Source organism: Silurus meridionalis, chromosome 15 (genome assembly GCF_014805685.1).
Source record: "Silurus meridionalis isolate SWU-2019-XX chromosome 15, ASM1480568v1, whole genome shotgun sequence".
Lineage (NCBI taxonomy): Eukaryota > Metazoa > Chordata > Actinopteri > Siluriformes > Siluridae > Silurus > Silurus meridionalis.
The window spans coordinates 1958717-1980048 of record NC_060898.1 but is presented as its reverse complement, the minus strand read 5'-3'; the positions used below and the strand labels follow the sequence as shown (position 1 = coordinate 1980048).

Genomic DNA, 21332 nt, shown 5'->3' with positions numbered 1-21332 from the left:
TACTGTATGGAATTTAGAAATGTTTCAAATGTGAAGCATGTGTTCACATTCTTTATCACTTCTACGTCTGTCTGAGCTCATCAGAAGTGAAACTGGGAGATGTGAAAGTCCTTGGTGGCACTTCGCAAAACAAACATTTCAATCTGGCAATCTTGGCAGTAGTCAGCATCTTCTGTGTATTAACAGAGTGAGTTCATACATTTAGTAGTGGAGTTGGTGAAATAATGTTTCACAGCAGGAAAACAACAGGTAAGCATTTGGATATTTTTTACTTACTAAAAAAAATTTCTTTCATTTTTCTGTTGTATTTTTATTATTGTTACTTGGATGTTAAAATGCATGTTTTTGGTAAATGCACATGTTGGCATAAAGCAATTAAACAATAGAATGCAGCAACATGTCTTCTGACTTTATTCTCCCCTTGGTATATCAACACATACCAAGTATCTATTTATTTTCTAATAATATATTGTTACACAAATAATATAACTTGTGATATTTACATTGTTTTTACTGCACAAGGTGACGATGCTGAATTCATTGTTAAATTGAGGAAACCAGACCATGATTCTATTTTACATACATACATATACAAAGTTTTTATTACAAATGATTTGCATAATTTGAGTGAAAAATACAATGTTAATAATTAACAAAAACAATTTACTTAATAGAACCTGGTGATCTAAAATAACCAGGATGTAGAAAATCGTCATATGTTCTTGTCAAAATGTTTTTTCTTTTTATATTTTAAAAGTAGCTAAATGATTTTTTCACTTGTGTACATGTTGTCTGGACACTTTCGCATTTAATTACAAAAGATTTTGACACTTAGAACTTTCACTTCAGAACAATTTTTCCAGTGTCATGAAATTCAAAGTATACATTCAAGATGTCAAATCTTTTGAAAATAATCTTCTGTACTCAATGAGGCAAAATATCGATTTCCTTAATATCGAAGCAGATATATACAAATTGAGAATCAGAAATACAAAGACAGAGATAGAAAGAGAGAATATTTGTGTATTGTTTATAGCACAAGGTGATAAAACTGAATTATCAACAATCATTTTACCATATATATTTTGCTTTTATAGCACAAGATGAGGATGATAGCAGTAAGTTAATGTTCATTAAATCATTGTTATAATTTATGAAATTATAAAAAATGTTTTTCAGACTGACCTTTATGTTTATAATACTAACTGATCATCCATAACAATAAGGCCACAGGCATAATATTTTATATCCTGTTTGTTTAAGCAGATCCTCTACTGGGAAGTGGTAAGTATTTTGTTCATGTTATTGATTATAAACTATTTTAAATGCTTTTAGTCAGGTAGACACTCAGGCTCCCTGAAAGTTTTCGATCATTTGTGTGCAAATGCAGTAGAATAGTTTTAATAGACAGAAATAATATAAACAAGTGTGTGTGGGAAAAAAAATGAAAACAGGTGGAAGTCAGTTGATTAACAATTGAGGTGATTAAAGGCTTGAGAAACAACAAGAACCAAAAAACCCCAGCAAAATTAGAGTGAGTAAACAAATTACTTTGAGTGTGTGAATAAGAGTCTCTTAAATAGTGCGTGTGGGTGTGTGTGTGTGTGTGTGTGTGTGTGTGTGTGTGTGTGTGTGTGTGTGTGTGTGTGTGTGCGTGTGATTTAATTAACACCTGAGCTCAGTCAGTATGAGGGAGACCACGAGCAAGAAATTGTGGGTGTGTGTTGAGAGTCGGGGTCCGTGATATCCATGTTAGCAGCTGCAGCAGGCTAGACAGAGCTGGAGTGTAAATCTGGCTGACAGTGAGCAATAGACTTAATACACTTTTTAAACTTGAGAAGTTTGACCTTGTAGATGAAATTATAGATATAGATTTCTGAAAGAATTCCTTAACTGTGTAAAGCACATACAAATATAGTTTGATGAATGACACATTCTTCTTATACACCGATCAGAAATAACATTATAACATTATAACAGTAGTGAAGTGAAGAACACTGATGATCTCTTCATCATGGCACCTGTTAGTGGGTGCATTTATTTATTAGGCAGCAAGTAAAATTCATTTCCTAATAGTTGATGATATAATTAGAAAAAAATAGGCGTAAGGATTTGAGCGAGTTTGACAAATCGTGACGTCTAGACGTCTAGACAACTGGGACAGAGCATCTTTAAAACTGCAGCTCTTATAGGACGTTCCTGCTCTGCAGTGGCCAGAATCTATCAAAAGTGCTCCAAGGAAGGATCAGTGGTGAACAGGCTTTGGTGAGGAGCGAAGGCTGTAGCTCAAATTGCTGAACACGTTAATTATGTTGATGCTCGACATGACAGGAATGTTTTGGCAGCAAAAGGGGGACCAACACAATATTAGGCAGGTGGTCATAATGTTATGCTGATTGGTGTATGTGCTGTTGCTGTAAATAATGCTTTTTATTGTTTCAAATATATTATTCTATAACAGGGGAAGCAGAGTTTTCCTCCAAAGTGACACACTCAGGAAACTTCGGAGAAGACTGTAGATTAGTACTTCTGGGAGGTGATGACTTTGCAAAGCATGAGGCGTGCAGGTTCATACTTAGAAATGGACAGACCCAACAAACATCTGATGTAGAATGGTGGGTGGTGAAGGAGAACTATGTCCAGAGAAGACATGTCACTGTGGCAATTAGTCCTTCCTCGTGGTTGGAAAGCTTGAGATCATCTTTCTTTTTGTCCACGGGAATCAAAAGAATAAAAAATGACATACAGAAGTGTGTATCAGTGGTGTTTCCAGGACCTCATGCATTTCTTGTTGTAATTAGAGATGGATGTGACACTGGTAACGTCTCAAGGTTACGAACGTAACCCTAGTTCCCCGAGGAACGAGACGCCGCGTCGAAACGCTATGGGAACGCCCCTGCGTGACCACGCCTGAACCACGTGTGAAATCTAGCCAATAGGCAAGCCGTGGCGTCATAGACAGGCGACGTCGCGTAAACCAGGAAGCTACAAGATGGCTGTGCGGTGGTAGCGACATTAGCTTCTGCAAAGAGAGAAGGTAAGCGCCGCAGGGATGCAGGAGTGTGGCACGGAGACGCAGCGCCTGCCCTCGGGAACTAGGGTTACGTCAGAACCTTGAGACGCCCCTTCAGGAACTCGAGCTGCGCCGAAACGCTATGGGAACGCCCCTGCGTGACCACGCCTGAACCACGTGTGAAATCTAGCCAATAGGCAAGCCGTGGCGTCATAGACAGGCGACGTCACAGAAACCAGGAAGCTACAAGATGGCTGTGCGGTGGTAGCGACATTAGCTTCTGCAAAGAGAGAAGGTAAGCGCCGCAGGGATGCAGGGAGTGTGGCACGGAGCGCGGCGTCTCGTTCCCTCGGGGAACTAGGGTTACGTCAGAACCTTGAGACGCCCCTTCAGGAACTCGAGCTGCGTCGAACGCTATGGGAACGAGTGTCCAATCACGCCACACTGACCAGACCCTGCCAAAGAGTGAGGGCCTCGGCACCAGCACGTAGGACAGAGGAGCCCGGGGTGGCTCTGAGGTCGAGGCCATAGAACCTGACAAAGGCCAGCGGGGTGGACCAACCCGCAGCGTCACAGACGTCCCGGAGTGACACTCATGTGCACCCGGCCGCAGAGGCCGCCACACTCCGGCGGGGCGAGCCCTGACCTCGATCGGGGCGGGGACCAGGACTCGCAGCTGAACAACTGCACCAACCACCCCCCAAGGACTCGTCCTGTGGAGATAAGCACCCAGTGCTCGCACTGGACACAGCCGGGTCTCGTAACCCCTGGTCGGGGGCTATAATAGAGGAGGGCAGAATGCCTGTAACACGACACATCGTGTGGGAGCACCTGGCCCCGTGTAAGAACACTCTGGGCATGCCAGGGGGCAACTCCAGGTGGGACGAGGCAACTCTACTACCTCGGTAGAGAGAACAGCCGCTACAAACCGTGTCCCCTCAGGGGCCACAGGCTCCACAACACCGGGCAGGGGTGAACCAGGGTTCCGCCCGCCAACCAGGTGCTACCCGGAGGAGACAGAGTCCCTACCGGCAAAACTTTCCCAGAACTCCCGAGAGCAGCGCAATCGGGAAAGGCGACAGGCGTAGCCTCGCCAAGACCGCCCCACGGCAGCCACTGTCTCGACAGGGCGTCTGCTCAGGCATCCAACCGTCCCGGGATGTAACCGGCTCTAAATGAGAGGAGTTCGTCCCGGGACCACAAGAGGACCCCCTGCGCCCGTTGCTCGCAAGGGCGAGACCGGAGGTCCCCCCGGTGGACGATGTACGAGACCACCGCAGCATTGTCCGAGCGGACCAACACATAGCGATCTCTAAGGACTGGGAGAAAGAGTTGTAACCCAACAACACTGCCAGCACCTCCCGCAACCTATGTGCCACAAGAGACGCGGGCCGCCCACAGACCCTGAGAGGAGTGGCCACTCATGACCGCCTCCCACCCCGTGATGGAAGCGCCCGTTGTTAGCGCACGCGACGACAAGGAGTCCCTAAACGGGCCTCGGGACAGAACGTAAGGTTCTACCATGCAACCAAGGCTCGTGGGCACACCGTAAGACCTTGATGTGATGACACAGACTCCCTCAGGGGAGAACCTACTGCCCGGAGCCACCACTGGAGGGGCCACATGCGGACACTGCCGACATGAGACCCAGCAGCCTCTGGAACTGCCTCACAGTGACCAGGCGGCCTGCCCCTACCCTCCTGACTGCAGTGAGGATGACTACAAACCGGGCGGGAGACAACCGTGCCCGCAACTCGCCGAGTCCCACACCACGCCGAGAAAGTGGCCCTCCGCGCTGGGAAAATACACACAACCCGCGCCCCAGACCGAACCCCAGTACCTTCATGCAGGCGGAACAGCACCTCAATGTTAAACCGCCAGGTGGTCTAACGAGCCACCATCAACCAATCGCTGATATAATACAGAACGCGGATGCCCTGAAGCCGCAGCGGGGTCAGTGCTGCGTTCACGCACTCTGTGAAGGCACGGGGTGAGGGCGCTAGGCCGCACGGAAGGACCGATATTGGTAAGCTTCGCCCCGAAAGCAACCTCAGGAACCTCCCGTGCGCGGTGAAGGACGGCTGCATGGGAGCATGCAACCTCCAGATCTAGCGATGACAAATCAGTCCTTGACATGACCTGAGACACGACCTCTCTAAACGAGAAACCTGAACCCGAGCCCCAAAAGTGAGTGGTTCAAGTAGCAGAGATCCAGAATGGGACGCAACCCACCGCCCTTCGAACAACGGGCACGGGCCGTAGCAGCCTGACTCGCAAACTGAGAGGGGAACCACCTCGATGGCCCCTTTCCCCAGGAGTGTGCGCACTCCCTGTTCCAGGACCAGGGTTTGCACGGGTCCCGCCAGGGCGGGACACACCCGTCGAGCCGGGGAGGAGAAGATGCGAACCGAATTGCGCAACCCTTCTTCACAGTACGCAGGACCCCCGAGAGACTCCAGGCAGCCCTAAGACTGACAAAGTCTCCACAGGGAGAACCAACCCCTCGGGGCTGGCCCCCGACCCACTCAGAGCGGCTGGAGCGCTGCTCTGCAGCCGACCACACCACCTGAGAGGTGGCGGAACCCCCTGTCCGCAGCGATCACGCCGGGCGGAATACGGGAGCAAACCGCTGGAGAAGCTGCGCCCTGAACACGACCCGTGGCAGGGCTAACAGACAGTCCTCCTGAACCCAAACGGCAGGAGCAGCGTACTGCGGCCGTTGAAGCCTCCTGAGAGGCGGCGGAACCCCCCGTCCGCAGCGATCATACGGGCGGAATACTGGGAGCAAACCGCTGGAGAAGCTGCGCCCTGAACACGACCCGTGGCAGGGCCAACAGACAGACCTCCTGAACCCGAACGGCAGGAGCAGCGTGCTGCGGCCGTCGAAGCCCCCTGAGAGGCGGCGGATGACACCCATCCGCAACGAACTGTCGAGCGGAAATAAGGGAGTTAACCGCTAGAGGGAGGCAGCGTCCCGAACACCCTGTGGCAGGGCCGACAGACCGGCCTCCCGGCGGTGCCAGGGAGGGACGAGCACCGTAGCATGAGGTGCGCACCGCCCTCCAAAATGCAAGCCATCAGGCCTACGCACCATAGCCCGTTCACCAGAGGCGAGGACGACCCTCAGGCCGTCCAGCCCCTCCTCGGCCTAGAGAGTCGCCAGGGGCCCCTAGGACCGCCCGCGAGTCGGGTGGCAACACTCTCTCACCGGGCCATCTCGCTGTGCCTGGACGTACCAGGGCGCGGCTGCCGCTGAGCAGCTCCATCGGAGCAGCGAGGCACTACCACTGAAACGCCACCGCGGCCTCCTGAACCCGCCAGCAATCACCCTTACCCACAGCGTCACCAGGTCAGGCCAGGAGGGACACCATGACGCCAGAAGGAAGCTCGCATCATCCCCCATAGCAGGCCAGCCTGGTATGCCTGCAACACACTCATCGTGGAAGCAACCTGTAGCCTGACCTGCCGCAGCGCTACCCACCAGAGCCAAGCGGCGCTCAGAGGCAAACCGATGGCCGTCACAGACGCAACACTCGGGAGAGATAGCTAGCTAGCATCTCCACCACAAGCGGCAACGTCCGTAGCCGCGCCACGCAGATCCAATAACATTCGCGCACAGCGAAGAACATCGGAAAAGCATGCGCGTCCACGGGCCTCCCAGGACCCAGACACCTCGGTGCGCAGATCAGGGGAGGCGCTGAGGCTGTGACACAGTGCAGGAAACGCACAACCAGCTCACTGGCGCGCTGCTCCCGCCACACGACCGCCAAGCTAATCCAGCTCGGACCGGCCCGTGCCACGACCACAAGGAGCTCCATATACAGCACAGGCTGTGAGGAGTCCGCAGGCTCGCCAGCATCCACCAGCTCAACCTCCTCGGAGAGAGAGACATGTAATGCTGCGCCGCCCGCACCGGGAGAAGAAGCAGCCGCCAGGCATGCTTCCCCTAATATCCCGAAATTTCATCCACCTCGGAGGAAGAAATACAGAGCACCGCGTCACACACACCGAAAAGAACCGATACCAAACGAGCGCTCTCCCGGGAACGGAGCTCGGCTAGCAGCCGGAGCGCATAGCCACACGGCTAAAATGCTAACAGCCGATACCATCGAGAGCCAAAGCCTCGAGGAGGCGCTCACCTCGGAGAGCGCTCTCTGAAATTCTCCACCTCGGAGGAAGAAATACAGAGCACCGCGTCACACACACCGGAAAGAACCGATACCAAACGAGCGCAATCCCGGGAACGGAGCTCGCCGCAGCCGGGAGCGCATAGCCGCACGGCTAAAATGCTAACAACCGATACCCTCGAGAGCCGACTAAGCACGCCCTAAGCTAAGCAAACAACACATCGGCTGCGTGTCACCCCGAAATGAATCGGGCAAGCAGGAGACACGCAGACAGAATTTTGCCTGCATATAAGCTCATGACTGCACAGATAACACACTCAAAGCGCTTACCTGAACTAGCAGAAGCTAATGTCGCTACCACCGCACAGCCATCTTGTAGCTTCCTGGTTTACGCGACGTCGCCTGTCTATGACGTCACGGCTTGCCTATTGGCTAGATTTCACACGTGGTTCAGAGCGTGGTCACGCAGGGGCGTTCCCATAGCGTTTCGACGCAGCTCGAGTTCCTGAAGGGGAAAGAGCACTACCTTACAAATGCAGTTGCTTCAGTGTTCGGGAAAGAGGCCTTAGACTACAGTATGGTTCTGATCATTAAAGGAGCTGGAGCACAGCAGTCAGAGCCTGCATCAATGAAGTGTGTTAAGAAATGTGGGAAAATACATCACTTTCTAGAGGACACTGATAGAAGTGTTCAGGAACTTTTCAGGAATGTTGAAAATATGGTAGCTAACAAAAAGCTCCAGTTCTTTATTCCATCAGACTATAAACATTTTATGGAAACTGATTTTGAACAATGGGAAATGAAACGAATTTCAGGTATGAAGAACATACTGGATAAATGCAGCAATGATAGATTAAACATTATTGAAGAACTGAAAGTGAAATTGGATGCGGCTCTGTACAGAGAGTCCAAACTGAAAGAGGAGTTGGATGCCTTTAAACAAAGAGAGCGTGAACTGAAAGCACATTGGGAAGCCACCCTGAGAGAAAATGGGCTTGAAGCGAAGTTTATTTGCTGGCAAAAATCTCTTTCTCAGAAAAAAGAAAGTGAAGTTAGAAATGAGGAAGGTGAGGTAGAAAAGCACGAGACAAAGCAAATTTCACAACTCGCTGAAACAAGGAAATGTGGAAGCAGCAAAGAAGGACCTTTAACAAACTGTAAGTATGCTGTGGTTTTTCTGTTTTCAAAAGCATTTTTAATGCGTCATTTATATTATCAAATTGTGTTTTGTGTTGTTTAACATAAAGATTTATATTATATTATACACTGATCAGGCATAACATTATTACCACTTGGCTACTGTTAACTGGTCTGTTGTCTGAACCGCATACGCAACAAACTACAAACCAGCATAAACTTCTTCGGCAGTTTGAGCTACAGGAGCTTGTCTGTTGGGTCGGACCACATGTGCGTCAATGAGCCTTGATTGCCCACGACCCTGTCGCCGGTTCACCACTGTTCCTTCCTTGGAGCACTTTTGATATACACTGATTACTGAAGACCGGGAATATCTCACAAAAGCTGTAGTTATGGAGATGATTTGACCCAGTCGTCTAGACGTTACAATTTGTCAAACTCGCTCAAATCCTTGCACAAAATTTAAGGACAAAATGTTCACTTGCTGCCTAATAAATATATCTACCTACTAACAGGTGCCATGATGAAGAGATCATTCACCTGCCATAATGTTCTAATGTCATAATGTTATGCCTGATCAGTGTATTATCTAGTATGCTAACTCTAACACAGTGTGCCTAAAAGCTCTGTTTATTTATAGTTATTTATTAGAAAACTTTAAAATAATATAAGCTATTTGTGAAATTCTACCAACCTCTGTCTTATTCTAGTTCCCATTAACCAGTGTTAGTCTGCGCACATACTGAATTACATCGAGCCTAAAGGCGGTAGGTGAGTTATGGGAATATCCATGTGTATTAAAAAATGTATTACCGACCAAGCACACGGTTATCGAACACAAACCCAGTGAATATCATCATGATTTTATTGCTCATGTTTTTCTTTTTTAGACAAACCAATGACACAACAAGGACAGAGGAAGAGTCTTGTGTGGAATCAAAATCTTCATGTGTGAAAAACAGATCGTATAAGAAGCCTTTGTGTGATCGCAGATGAAGAGTAAACACGTGAATGTAATATAAAAATAAATACATATAATACAAAGAATTTAATCAATGAAAGATCACCCATCAAAAAAAAAAAGAAACCTGTAAAATCAATCTTAGATTTTTTGTGTATAATACATAAACTTTATAATGTGGAAATGATTCATTGAAATTACAAAGATAATTAGATGCTTGTATTATGAAATTCATGCTTTTTCTGATTTCTTTTTTTTCTTATGCACATTTAAAGCACCTTAAACTAATTTAATAATCTTCAATAAATAATAGCCATTGCGGAGAAAAGTGAATCTTAAAGTATTGTTATGCAGTAATTATCATTATTTTGCTTGAATGTTGCTTTCAATCTTTTTGAAAATTACCTAAACAATATAAAATGTAAGAGTGATTCTATATATATATTAAATTGGTATTAAAAACACATTTCTGGTTTTCCCATGTCTTATTTTTAATACCGATCAAGGAATAGTTTTATAGTTTTAGCTCAAGCTTTGTCCAGTGTACCTGTATGTAAACCGCTTCAGAGTTCCCTCTTAAACCTCTTTAAACTTTAGTTTGTGCATAAAAATCTAAGGGTTAGTGATGTGTGGTGGTAAACCGAGTATGTGTGCGGATGTGTAAGAGTTTATATGTGGGTGTGGAAGCAGGTGAGGCAAAGAGAGGAGCAGGAAAGGAGGCAGGGGAGAAACTAACAAGAATAATGGCTGGTTGTGGCATTGAGAAGTCAGTGGAGAATGCAAGATGCCTCGGAGGTGTTTATAGTCCAACATTTGATTTTAAATGTCTATTAAATAGCCAAAAGAAAAACAGCAAACTATAAATCCACAAACTAAAAATCCAACACAAGAGGCAGAGCAAAACCAGAAAACAGCTAAGGAAGGAAAAATGTAATTTTCGTGGAAAATTTGGAAAAACACCTCTCTATAACGATTTGGCAAAATCAAACAAAGTCTTGCAACTCGCGATAGGACAAGAGGCTCTTACCCCCACCCCCTAAAATAAAGGTGAACTGACCTCATAAAAAGAATTCAGGTGAAATCATTTGGAACAAAGTAGGAACTCGGGAATAAAATGGCGACATCTGTTGGGGGAAAAAGAAACCACAAGGTGAAAAAAAACTAACAAGAAACCTAGAGTCAGTTCCTTATTCTATTAAGTTATGCACACTTTATGGAAACTTTGTAAAATGGAAAATTAAACGAATTCCAGTTATAATACACTTAGTACCTAAATTCACAATGAACTAAAAAATAAAGGTAGATGCCAACAAGAATCAACTAAAATCAAGCTGAGTGAACTAAAAACTCAAAAAACAGCAACTTAACTTAACTTAACTTAACAGCATAAATAATGTCTGAAATAAAGTGTCAGTAGAAACACAGATCTCAGGACAAAAACTGAATCATTTCCTCATCCTGGCCTTGTGCCCTACTGCAAATCTCACATGTGAACCACAGTCAGATCACTCCAAACCTACTGAAAGTAAAACTGATAAAAGTGGAAGTCTTGTTGTCGCTCCTAAACCTTTCACTGGGCGTTGGCTTTATATTTTTATTAATAGTTTTTTTTTTCAGTGTTGTGTATATGTTTATTAATCGAAACAATGAATGCTGAAACAGTGTGGCGGAAGAGACAGCAATGGAAAGGTGAGCAAGTTAGACAAAGTTTAATGTTATAATGCCAAGATTCACTTTATTACTATACATCAGAAGTAATCATGATTTAATTTATGGAGATTAGAACATTGGAACATTGTCTATCTTCAGGATTATTTGTCATATTATGCACAACAAATCAATGAGAAAAGATGAGATACTCTACAGCTGTGCATTATATGTGTATATATATTTCTAATGTGTGGTATATAGAAGTTATTGAGGAAATATAGTGTTTATGCAAAATATGCAGAATATTTCACTATAGGCTCAATGGTGTGTATGCATAGTTAATATGTGTGATGTCACTGTGTGAACAAGAGAATAAAGTTATATAAATAGAAATGTCCCGAGTGTCCTGAGTATAAAAGTCAGATAAAGCAAAGATATTGAACTAATAAAACAGAGTGTGTAGTGTTGAATAAATATGATCAGTTTATTAATAATTTTACACATACCACCTCTTAATACCATCATTATGACGCCACGTCTTTAGAAATCCTCAATATTAGAAAGAAACGCAGTAGAACAGAGCACTGCATCATAGGCAGGAATCTCATCCAGAGAAAATGAAGAGCATCACTAAAGCAAGATGACCACAGTTTAATATTTCTCCTTTCACTGTAGCCACAGCTGCACCGCCCGCATACATCATCTCCAGCAGAAGCGTCGATATTCACCTCATAAAATGAACCACAGTATTTTCCTGCATTTTGGTGCATTTTGGTGTGTTTTTTCTGCGCATTAATGTTTTACTGGGGATTTGAAGTGAAGGCAAAAAAGGTGTTTTTGTGCACATTTTACAAGAAAGTAGACAAAAGTATAAAAGGTTCAATAAAAAGCGCAACAACCATTTTGAACTGTTTTGGCCGACCTTTCTATAGTATGTTAACAGATCAGACATTCTCTTCACTGTGATGAATAATGTGAATATTATATCAAGCTCTTGTCATGTGCCTGTGTGATATTATTAATCACTCTGCTGCTACATAATTATATTTACAGCATTTGGCAGATGCTCTTATCCAGTGCGACTTACATGGATCTCATTCATACAACTGAGTAGCTATGGGGTTAAGAGCCTTACTCAGGGGCCCCAGGAGTGGCAGCTTTGGTGTGGCTGGGATTTTGAACTCATGACCTTCTGATCCAAAGTCTGGGGTTTTTAACCACTATTTCCTTACGTAAATATTTAAATCATTGCAAAAATAAACAGATGTACAGGTGTTTCTATTAAAGTGGACAGTGAATATTATTATTATAAGTACAGATAAATACAGATAATAATTCTAGATGTTTTAATGTAGAATGACCTAAAGTGTTTTATGGGACACTGTTACTGTTCTTGTTACTTCTTTTTTTTTTTTTTTATTAATTAATTACACATAATCATGTAAACAATAACGATGCTTGTATTAATAAAATATTTTGCATTTTTGTTTATTTTACAGCACAAACGGATGATGCAAAATTACGTAAGTTAGTTTGAAGTATTGTTACATTTTCTTGTCGCTCAGTTTGACATCCATGTTTGCAATATAAGTTTTTATGATTTTACTGTTTATATTGTGGATGTAAATTAAATTAAATTGAAAGTTGTTCAGGATATTAAGAGAAAGTTGTCATATTTTCTTACATGTAATTTATTCACATTAATTGTTTAAATACTTATAGAACTAAGGCTGTTATTTAAAAGAGATATGTATATGTATAATAAACTGAAGCAGGAGTAATTATAAAACACTGCATAGTAACACTTTGTATTCTTTTTTAAACAGTATCATCACTTTGGCCTGGTAAGAAAGAGATGCATTACACAGTATAATGTAATATGATCAATTTCACACATTCATCTTGTTTTTGTGGTTCGTGTAAACTTCTTTCCAGATGTTTATCCACACGGATCGTCATCGGATGAGAAATCAGATCTACGTCTCGTTGTTCTGGGTGGAGATTGTGTTGATAATAATTATGTATCCAACATAATACTCAGGTCCGTTCACCAGGAAATATCTACCAATCCAAAAAAAGGCAGCTTCAGAGGTGGAAATGTTCATGGAAGACGGGTCTCTGTGTTTGTAGCTCCTTCCTACTGGATGAACCACTTGGCCTCCTACATGATTTTCTCAAATGGAGTCAAATCCATCAGTCATGAGCTTGAAAACTGTACATTTCTAACGTTTCCTGGCCCTCACGCATTCCTGCTCGTGATACGAGCCGGACATACGACTGGGAAAGAACATTATCTTCTAAAAGCAATAAAGTGCATGTTTGGAGCTGAGGTGTTACAGTACACCACATTGGTATTCGTACATGCGCATGAATGGCAAAGTCCAATAAATGACCTGCAGAGCTGCTTGAAGATGTGTGGGGGAAATTACTTCTTTCTGGAGAACAGTGATGAAAAAGTTGAGCAGCTTTTCATAAGAGTCGCGGTGATGACACAGAGGAAAAGAAGCCGTTTTTTCATCCAGCAGTCGTATGAAAGCCTCATGGACATGTGTTTTGAAAGGTGGGAAAATGCTTGGGTGAAAAACGAAATCAAATTAAAACGAGAGCTTGAAGAAGTGAAGTCAGAGCAATGTTTGAGACAGGATGAGCTGGACACCCTGAGACAAACTGAGACAGAGCTGAGGAAGGAGCTGAAACAATCCAGACATCGTGAGGGTGAGTTACAGAAGGATTTGCAAATAGCTAGGTGCAGTGAGAAGCAATTAAGAGCTGAGATGGATGCGTATAAACGCAGTGAAGCAGGACAGTGGAAATGTACACGAAGCGACAGTATCAGTGATCTGCCACCTCACAGTGAGTGCCTTCAGGATCAATCTTCATGAGAGATTTAACGAATAAATGGCAATATTGCAAAGTTCACTGATTTGTTTTTGTAATTTGTTTCACCGTATGTAGTGACAGAAACCCAGAACAAAAAGCCTTCAAATGACCTTTAAATGATGTTGAAGATATCTGGTGAGTATGAGGATTTTCACATAAACCATATATTGAGAAATCTGGATAATATATAATTTAGACTTGAGTAAAATTATATTATTGAACAGTAATGCAGATTAATTGAGTCTAGTAAAAGACAAATATCATTGATTTGAACCAGTGTTTTCAACCTTCGATTCAGGATCAACAAATTAAATGAGTGTGAAATGTATGGCCCACCACTGACAGTGATATTATACCGTTTTTGAGAAGAACCATACTCAAAAAGATGAGAATCGGAAAGAGCTGCTCTTCTTTAAACGTTTTTAAAACCCTACCTAATTTGAACACTAGAGGGCAGCAAAAACCTGAATCTTATTTGTAAAAGTAAAGCAAACCTGTGAAGTGAAATCTGTGTTTAGATGCATAAATAAATCCAAAGATTCATCTCAGTCATACTGCTTATTAACCTCTGACACCAGGTCTCAAGTGCCTCTCTAATCAAACTTTGAGGTTTGATGTTAATTAGAGACATGTTCTTATCCTCAAAAGCCTGCAACAATGAACTGATTTTTGTTGTTTCTTGTCTGATTAGAAACCCCTGGAGATGATCTCCTGAGACACTACAGGACAAATAACACACCAGAAAAAAAGGAATAAAGAAAACAAATACGGGGTCAATTCGGACATAGAGATATTGATTCTGTCTTTCACTTCTAGGGCTGGCATTTGAGTAATTTGTAATATAATACTTCTAGGGCTGGCCTTTGAGTAATTTGTAATATAAAATAATAATAATTATTATAATTATAATAACAATGATTTGATTATTAATAATAATAAAATTAATAGCAATAAGTAAATCAGTAACAATAATCAATAAATTAATAATAATGATGTAGAGTTTTGGCTTTAGAGGTTTAGAAGACAAGTGAATTTTGTATGTTGGGGAAAAAAATGGTTTTCCAGTTAAACAGTAAGTCCATGGGTTTAATCCTGGTCACTTTAATACTTTTTACACAAATTAACTACATGCAAATCTAAAAAATAAGTAAATAAGTAATACTCAGAAATGAAAATAATAAAAAAAATTGCTGCCATTTTATAATGCTTTCAAGGGGTGCCAATAATTTTGACACCTACTTTTTTGAGTGAAGCAATAGTCACCGTTTTTGAACACAAACTTACAATTAAATCATATATATATATACTTTTTGAATATTATGAAGGTATTATAATATTATATTTAAAGTTTGTGGACACCTGACCATGAGATTGGTATGTGCTTCCTTCTGAACATCTCACTCCACATTTAGTTCCCGTTTACTGTTATAATATTCTCCACTCTTCTGAGAAGATGTTCCACTAGATTTTGTAGAGATTTGTGCTCATTCAGCCATAAGAGCGTTAATAAAGTCATTGAGTTTCAGAGCTCTATAGCAGGAGATCTTCCACTCCAACCCATGGAAAGCAGATCTTCATGGAGCTAGTTTTGTGCACAGTGGCATTGTCATGCTGGAACAGGTTTGGCTCTCATAGTTGGATCTCCTGTATAATTGTTTGCCTCTAACTTTGTGGGTAACAGTTTGGGGAAGAACCATATATGGCATTGTCCCAATACTTTTGCCAAGTTCGTGCATTTGTACACATCTAAAGCTGCATGATTGTTCATTGTCCTCAGCTGACACATCCTGCATTTCCATTCCTAGAAAAATGAAAAGAAGGTCACCAACTTCCCAAAAGCATAACTTCTTGGTTTACGGCATGTTAAGAAACTTAAGATTTGCCCAACGCTTTAACATATCAAGTTCTTCACGCTTCTCCGGACACGTATCATCTTCCCATCAAGCCGTGATGAGATCTATGAGCAACACGGAAAAACTCGCTTGCTTATGTAAAATGTAATGAAAGTGTAACTTGGTTTGAGTTTCTTGTCTGAAACCACAGAGGGGACGCTCAAGCAAATGAGGTGAGAAATCCCACCACTGCAGAGCTTCTACACAGGTCTGTGATCGACCTCAGGAGACGCGATTATAAAAGCACAAACACTGTCGTGAGTATTTCCTGGAGAAATCGCGTGTTTGGAATCTCCAGGTATGAAGAGTTGTACTTTTTCCATTTATAGATAAGGATCTGGATCAGGGAAGCCCACACGAGTTCCCGAAAGCTTTGATTCTATTACAAGAATGACAAAAATCCAGACTTTCACTTGTAAATCTGGAGTACTTAAATTAGCTGGTTATCCTGACATGATCTTAATACGTGCAATACAAAAGCCCCTACGGCTGTTTACAGTCATTCACAGAATCACACACTATAAGTATCAGACTTCAGCGTTAACGGTTTGGTTTTTTAGCTCGTGAACCATGTGAACCAAACATTCAGTCCACATCATGATCATGAAAAAAGAAAAGGAACCTGCACAGCAAAATGCCCAGGGTTGAAATAACAACCACAGTGTTTTATTAACAACTTTCAGAGTTCATTTGTGTCGAGGTGGACATGCTGAAGGTCTTCATTGTTACAAATGACCTCTTCAGAAATGGCATTAAAAGTTCTGAAAGAAAGAAAAATCCTGCCATTGGGCTTTATTTTATCTACAGAACATACATTATATGCACAAAATTCACCATACGATTGGTACGCGCTTCTTCTTTAACATCCCATTCCGCATTTAGTCTCTATTTACTGCTGAGGTTCAGAAATCTTCTCCATTGTTAAACCTTCACTCTTCTGGGAAGATATTTCATTAATATTAATATAAATATTGTGGAGATTCATTCAGCTACCAGGGTGAGGTAAAGTTAGGCAAGTTAGAACAGAGAGCAAACATGAAATTTTGCGTGAAACTGATCACATCTGCCACAGAGACGTTTGACATGACGTGCATTTGACATACGGTGATACTGCAACGTGGTGTTTTGATTGGCGCGCGCTCTTTAAGAGCGGAAGAACGTCACAGGAACACGACAAGAGATCAGAGAACTTCATCGAGCTCGGCCCCCAAAAATGTCGAAACCGCTCACCAAATTGTGCATGAAGATCGTCGGAGAACAATCCATATGATCTCACTGCCGCACTCACCTACTCGCCAGATTTGGCTCCTGCAAGGAGACTATTTTGAAGGTGATAGTGACTCCGGCTAGTGTAGATCGTTAATGATAGCTTGAGTTTAGGAAGATATATTTATTGATCTATTTATCCGAAGATCAAATCCCAGTCAGACCAAACTCCCACTCCTGGGCCCCTGAGCAAGACCCATAATCCCATAGCTGCTCAGTTGCATGCATTAGATTAATGTAAGTGGAAGATGGTCGCTCAGTGGTTAAGGAATTAGACTCTGGATTGGAAGGTCACAAATTCAAAGCCCAGCACACCGTAGTGGCCCCTGAAGGGCCCTGGTGCAAGGCCCTTAACCCAGAACTGCTCAGCTGTAAATCCCTCCGGATGCCAAATGCCGTAAAATGTATACATTTACAAAAATGTTCCTGCTTTAATCCATCTTTATATGAAAACACAAAATTTGTATATTTGTAAATTAATAAAAAGAGTAAGACTGATTTAAGAATATGCTTATTCAGCATAAGCTATAAAAAAAATGGCATTGTGTGCCATTTTTCCTGGGTTTTTCCCGGCTTCACAAACTTCAAGCCAAAAAAACTGAACCCCATAACATTAGACCAATGAAATTTCTGAACGGAAACGAAAAAACGCACTTCACTTGTGTTCTGAGCTGCACGGCATCGGAAGAAAAACTTCCGTCGGGTGATTTTCAAACGCACGACGATGCCAAAAGATAAAATCCCTGGAGAAATAGTTGTGAAAGGAAGGAGGAAGACAGTGAACAATGACTTTCTTGGTCGGCTACTGTTTAGATACAAGCCGTTGTAATGTGTTGAGTCTGGGTGAAGGGAGAGCTCGCTTCTGGCAGGCTATTCACAAAATACCGCTCTGCTCCTGAAGGAAGCGCAACATATTTCACCTGTTACACCGTGTGACGTGTCTTTCGTTAAAGCCTGTGTAAAGTACATTAGTGTAGACACTGCGGCTTATAGACAGGTGCGGCTTATTTATGTTAAAAATAAAAATAATTGCTAAATTTCATTGTTGTGTAAGTGTGGGAATAGAATTAAAATATGCTGCAAACAACATCTTTGTGAAAAGGGTATTTTATTCTTTTCTTCCCTGAGTTTATAATGGAGGCAGCTGGATTTGAGGAATGGAGGAAAAAAAAACACAGGGTTTATCCGGTTTCCTGTTGTAGCACCTGGATATGAAAAAAACTATATAATGACATCATTGTCCTTCACTAAAACAATCATCCTAATAGTCCTGATTCTGTGCATAACAATAACATTCAGTGTGTTTCTCCTGCACCATGTGTTTTATATTAATTACCCCTGAATAACCAGTTGGAAAGATTTCAACTCGACATCACCCACACACCCCGAGTGCAGGATTTGTTTTTCTTACCGTTTGCACATACCACAGGAAACACCACTGTACGTTTTGATTCCAGTTCTAGAGAAGCCATGCTGTTTGTACTTGTGTGGTTTTGTCGGTGTAACACGCCTCATTCCACACACATGCACTTTTCACGTCACTCATCACATTCTGATAAAGAGATAAAGGGGCTAGAAGGTTTGATCACAAGAGATTCATTAGAAAAACACATCATTACCTTCTTCATCCACCCACACACCGATCAAAAAATGAGAGAAAGAGAATAAAATGGTTTCTGAATGAACTCCCACAGAGTTATGTTTGCTCCCATTCAGTCCCGAGAAGTTTCAGTTTATGTCATGCAAATCCTGTGACACATTACACCTACTCAAAATAAACCAAATGACCTCCATCAACATGAATCCTTTCTTTTCATGTGGACTGGATCGAGGTTGAGTGGTAAAATTTTAATATGTATGGGTGACATTTTAAAAATGTGTTGGAAGTGTTTCTCACATTCCATGTGTGTGTGTGTATTTCATAGACTGTCACACTTCTCCTATACATACCAAGCTAGATAATTTGATAACCACATTCTTTCTAATCGGGGAAAAGACTGGAAAATATGGACTAACAGGATGGTGCATACTGAGAACATACCACTGATCAGCTACAGTTGTGTTCAAAATTATTCAACCCCCACTGAAATTGATTGTTTTGGTCGGTTTGACATTGATTATGATCATTCAGTCATCCTGCTTACAATTAAATCAAAGAGGCACGTGTAGGTCAGACAAATATAACATAACATTTATAATGAAATAACCACAAATGTCTTTTCTGAGCTCACATCATTATCAGTTTTATTCAACCCCCAAGTGACATTCAATCTTAGTACTTAGTACAACATCCTTTTACAGTTATAACAGCTTTTAAACGTGAAGCATAGCTTGACACAAGTGTCTTGCAGCGATCTACGGGTATCTTCGCCCATTCATCATGGGCAAAAGCCTCCAGGTCAGTCACATTCTTAGGCTTGCACTGCAACTGCTTTCTTTAAGTCCCACCAGAGGTTCTCAATCGGATTTAAGTCTGGTGACTGCGATGGCCACTTCAAAATGTTCCAGCCTTTAATCTGCAACCATGCTCTAGTGGACTTGGAGGTATGCTTGGGATCATTGTCCTGTTGAAAGGTCCAACGCCTTCCAAGCCTCAGGTTTGTGACGGACTGCATCACATTGTCATCCAATATCTCCTGGTACTGAAGAGAATTCATGGTACCTTGCACACGCTGAAGCTTCCCAGTACCTGCAGAAGCAAAACAGCCCCAAAGCATGATTGACCCCCCGCCATGCTTCACAGTAGGCAAGGTGTTCTTTTCTTCATAGGCCTTGTTCTTCCTCCTCCAAACATAGCATTGATCCATGGGCCCAAACAGTTCTAATTTTGTTTCATCAGTCCACAGAACACTATCCCAAAACTTCTGTGGTTTGTCCACATGACTTTTGGCATACTGCAGTCGACTCTTCTTATTCTTTGGGGACAGCAAGGTGCGCCTGGGAGTTCTGGCATGGAGGCCTTCATTACGCAGGGTGCGCCGTATTGTCTGAGCAGAAACTTCAGTACCCACATCTGACAAATCTTTTCTCAGTTCCTCAGCAGTCACACGGGGACTTTTCTCCACTCTACGCTTCAGGTAGCGCACAGCAGTCAAGTCAGCATCTTCTTTCTGCCACGACCAGGTAGCGTTTCAACAGTGCCCTTTGCCTTGAATTTGCGAATGATGCTTCCTATGGTGTCTCTTGGTATGTTTAACATCTTTGCAATCTTCTTATAGCCATTGCCCTTCCTGTGAAGAATAATCACCTGTTCTCTTGTCTTCCTGGACCATTCTCTTGACCTCACCATGTTTGTAACCACACCAGTAAATGTCTAGAAGGAGCTGAGTATCACAGTCATTTTAAAGCTGCCTAATTGGTGCTTATTAGGCTTTATTGCTGCTCCCTGATATCCACAGGTGTTTTCAATACCTGATTGAAAACACTTCATTGAACCTCTGTTCTTCAGAGTGGTAGTCTTTAAGGGGTTGAATAATTATGTCAATGAAGAATTCACAAAAGAAACATTTACTACTGTATTACAAAACTAATTGATGTCATTTTAGTTGCATATGGTTCTTTAAGAAGTCCTTGTAGGATTTCATTCTGAATACAATTACAAATGTACACTAAATTCCCTAAAACCATTTACAGCATTGGGGGTTGAATAATTTTGAACACAACTGTATAATATTAAAGCCACCTGCCTGATATAGTGTAGTCCCATCTTGTGCTGTGGTAACTGCAGATCTTTTAAGTTCTCTATGTTGCAAGGTGGATGGATAAAGCATGGATCAGAAATTGTTCAACCAGTAAATTCCATGGATGCTTACTGAATGGACAAAGTTTTGGGGAATTTGAAGGCCAATTCCTTGACTACCTCAAACCATTTCTGATCAATGTTGCAATGTAGCTGAAAGCCGTCACTGGTATTAGGAAACACTGTTTCCTTGAAGGAGTGTAAATTTCTCTCCAAGGTTGAAGTAACTTCCAGAATGAACACAAATACAAAAACCCAGAGAAATAAACTTCCTTTTGTCAGTGTTCCGTCTTCCCACAGTGCATCCTGGTGCCATACCTTTCAGAAGTAAGCAATCTGTTATTGTTGGAACGTCTGAGAAAAACACAAAAGAGGGTAAATTTCATCGACTATCTTGTTTTTGCTGCTCCTTCCCTAAACATGAACACAATTTATACTTGTGATTTTGGGGCAGCGTAGTTGTCACCCCAATGGGCTCTCGTTGCAGTTCCTCATTTTCACCACTAGTGTATCTAAGGGCATGCAAATGAACCAAATATCAGTTTATATTGGTGAAATGTAAACATCTTTGGCGTCACTTGTCATCCTAAAAAACGCTAATAAGTATTTCAATGAGGGAATTTTGAATGAATGGACTTGTTTGATGGAGTCCTCTGGGTTTTTCAGT

The 21332-nt window shown here is 42.5% G+C and overlaps 1 protein-coding gene and 2 long non-coding RNA genes across 3 annotated transcripts; all 3 read left to right on the top strand.

The window, feature by feature from the left end:
* The first annotated feature begins 232 nt into the window (after positions 1–232).
* On the top strand, positions 233–2777 carry LOC124398409. Its single transcript, XR_006928058.1, has 4 exons — positions 233–249; positions 1098–1118; positions 1267–1284; positions 2462–2777. It is a non-coding gene; the product is annotated as an uncharacterized LOC124398409 (long non-coding RNA).
* A 4955-nt stretch (positions 2778–7732) lies between these two features.
* Positions 7733–9695, top strand: LOC124398115. The gene is made up of 3 exons (XR_006928020.1): positions 7733–8297; positions 8988–9048; positions 9168–9695. It is a non-coding gene; the product is annotated as an uncharacterized LOC124398115 (long non-coding RNA).
* A 1097-nt stretch (positions 9696–10792) lies between these two features.
* On the top strand, positions 10793–14559 carry LOC124398272 (GTPase IMAP family member 4-like). The gene is made up of 6 exons (XM_046868366.1): positions 10793–10927; positions 12388–12411; positions 12715–12732; positions 12824–13741; positions 13844–13903; positions 14460–14559. Exons 1-5 carry the CDS (start codon positions 10885–10887, stop codon positions 13882–13884), a joined length of 1044 nt encoding a protein of 347 aa, XP_046724322.1. The 5' UTR covers positions 10793–10884; the 3' UTR covers positions 13885–13903; positions 14460–14559.
* Positions 14560–21332: the final 6773 nt, after the last annotated feature.

What these genes read in the sequence shown, in the direction of transcription:
- LOC124398272 (XM_046868366.1), top strand. Translation starts at nt 10,885, where the DNA reads ATGAATGCTGAAACAGTGTGGCGGAAGAGACAGCAATGGAAAG. An exon ending in GAAGAGACAGCAATGGAAAG is followed by an intron (nt 10,928 to 12,387) that starts GTGAGCAAGTTA and finishes TTTATTTTACAG; the next exon opens with CACAAACGGATGATGCAAAA. An exon ending in CAGTGATCTGCCACCTCACA is followed by an intron (nt 13,742 to 13,843) that starts GTGAGTGCCTTC and finishes CACCGTATGTAG; the next exon opens with TGACAGAAACCCAGAACAAA.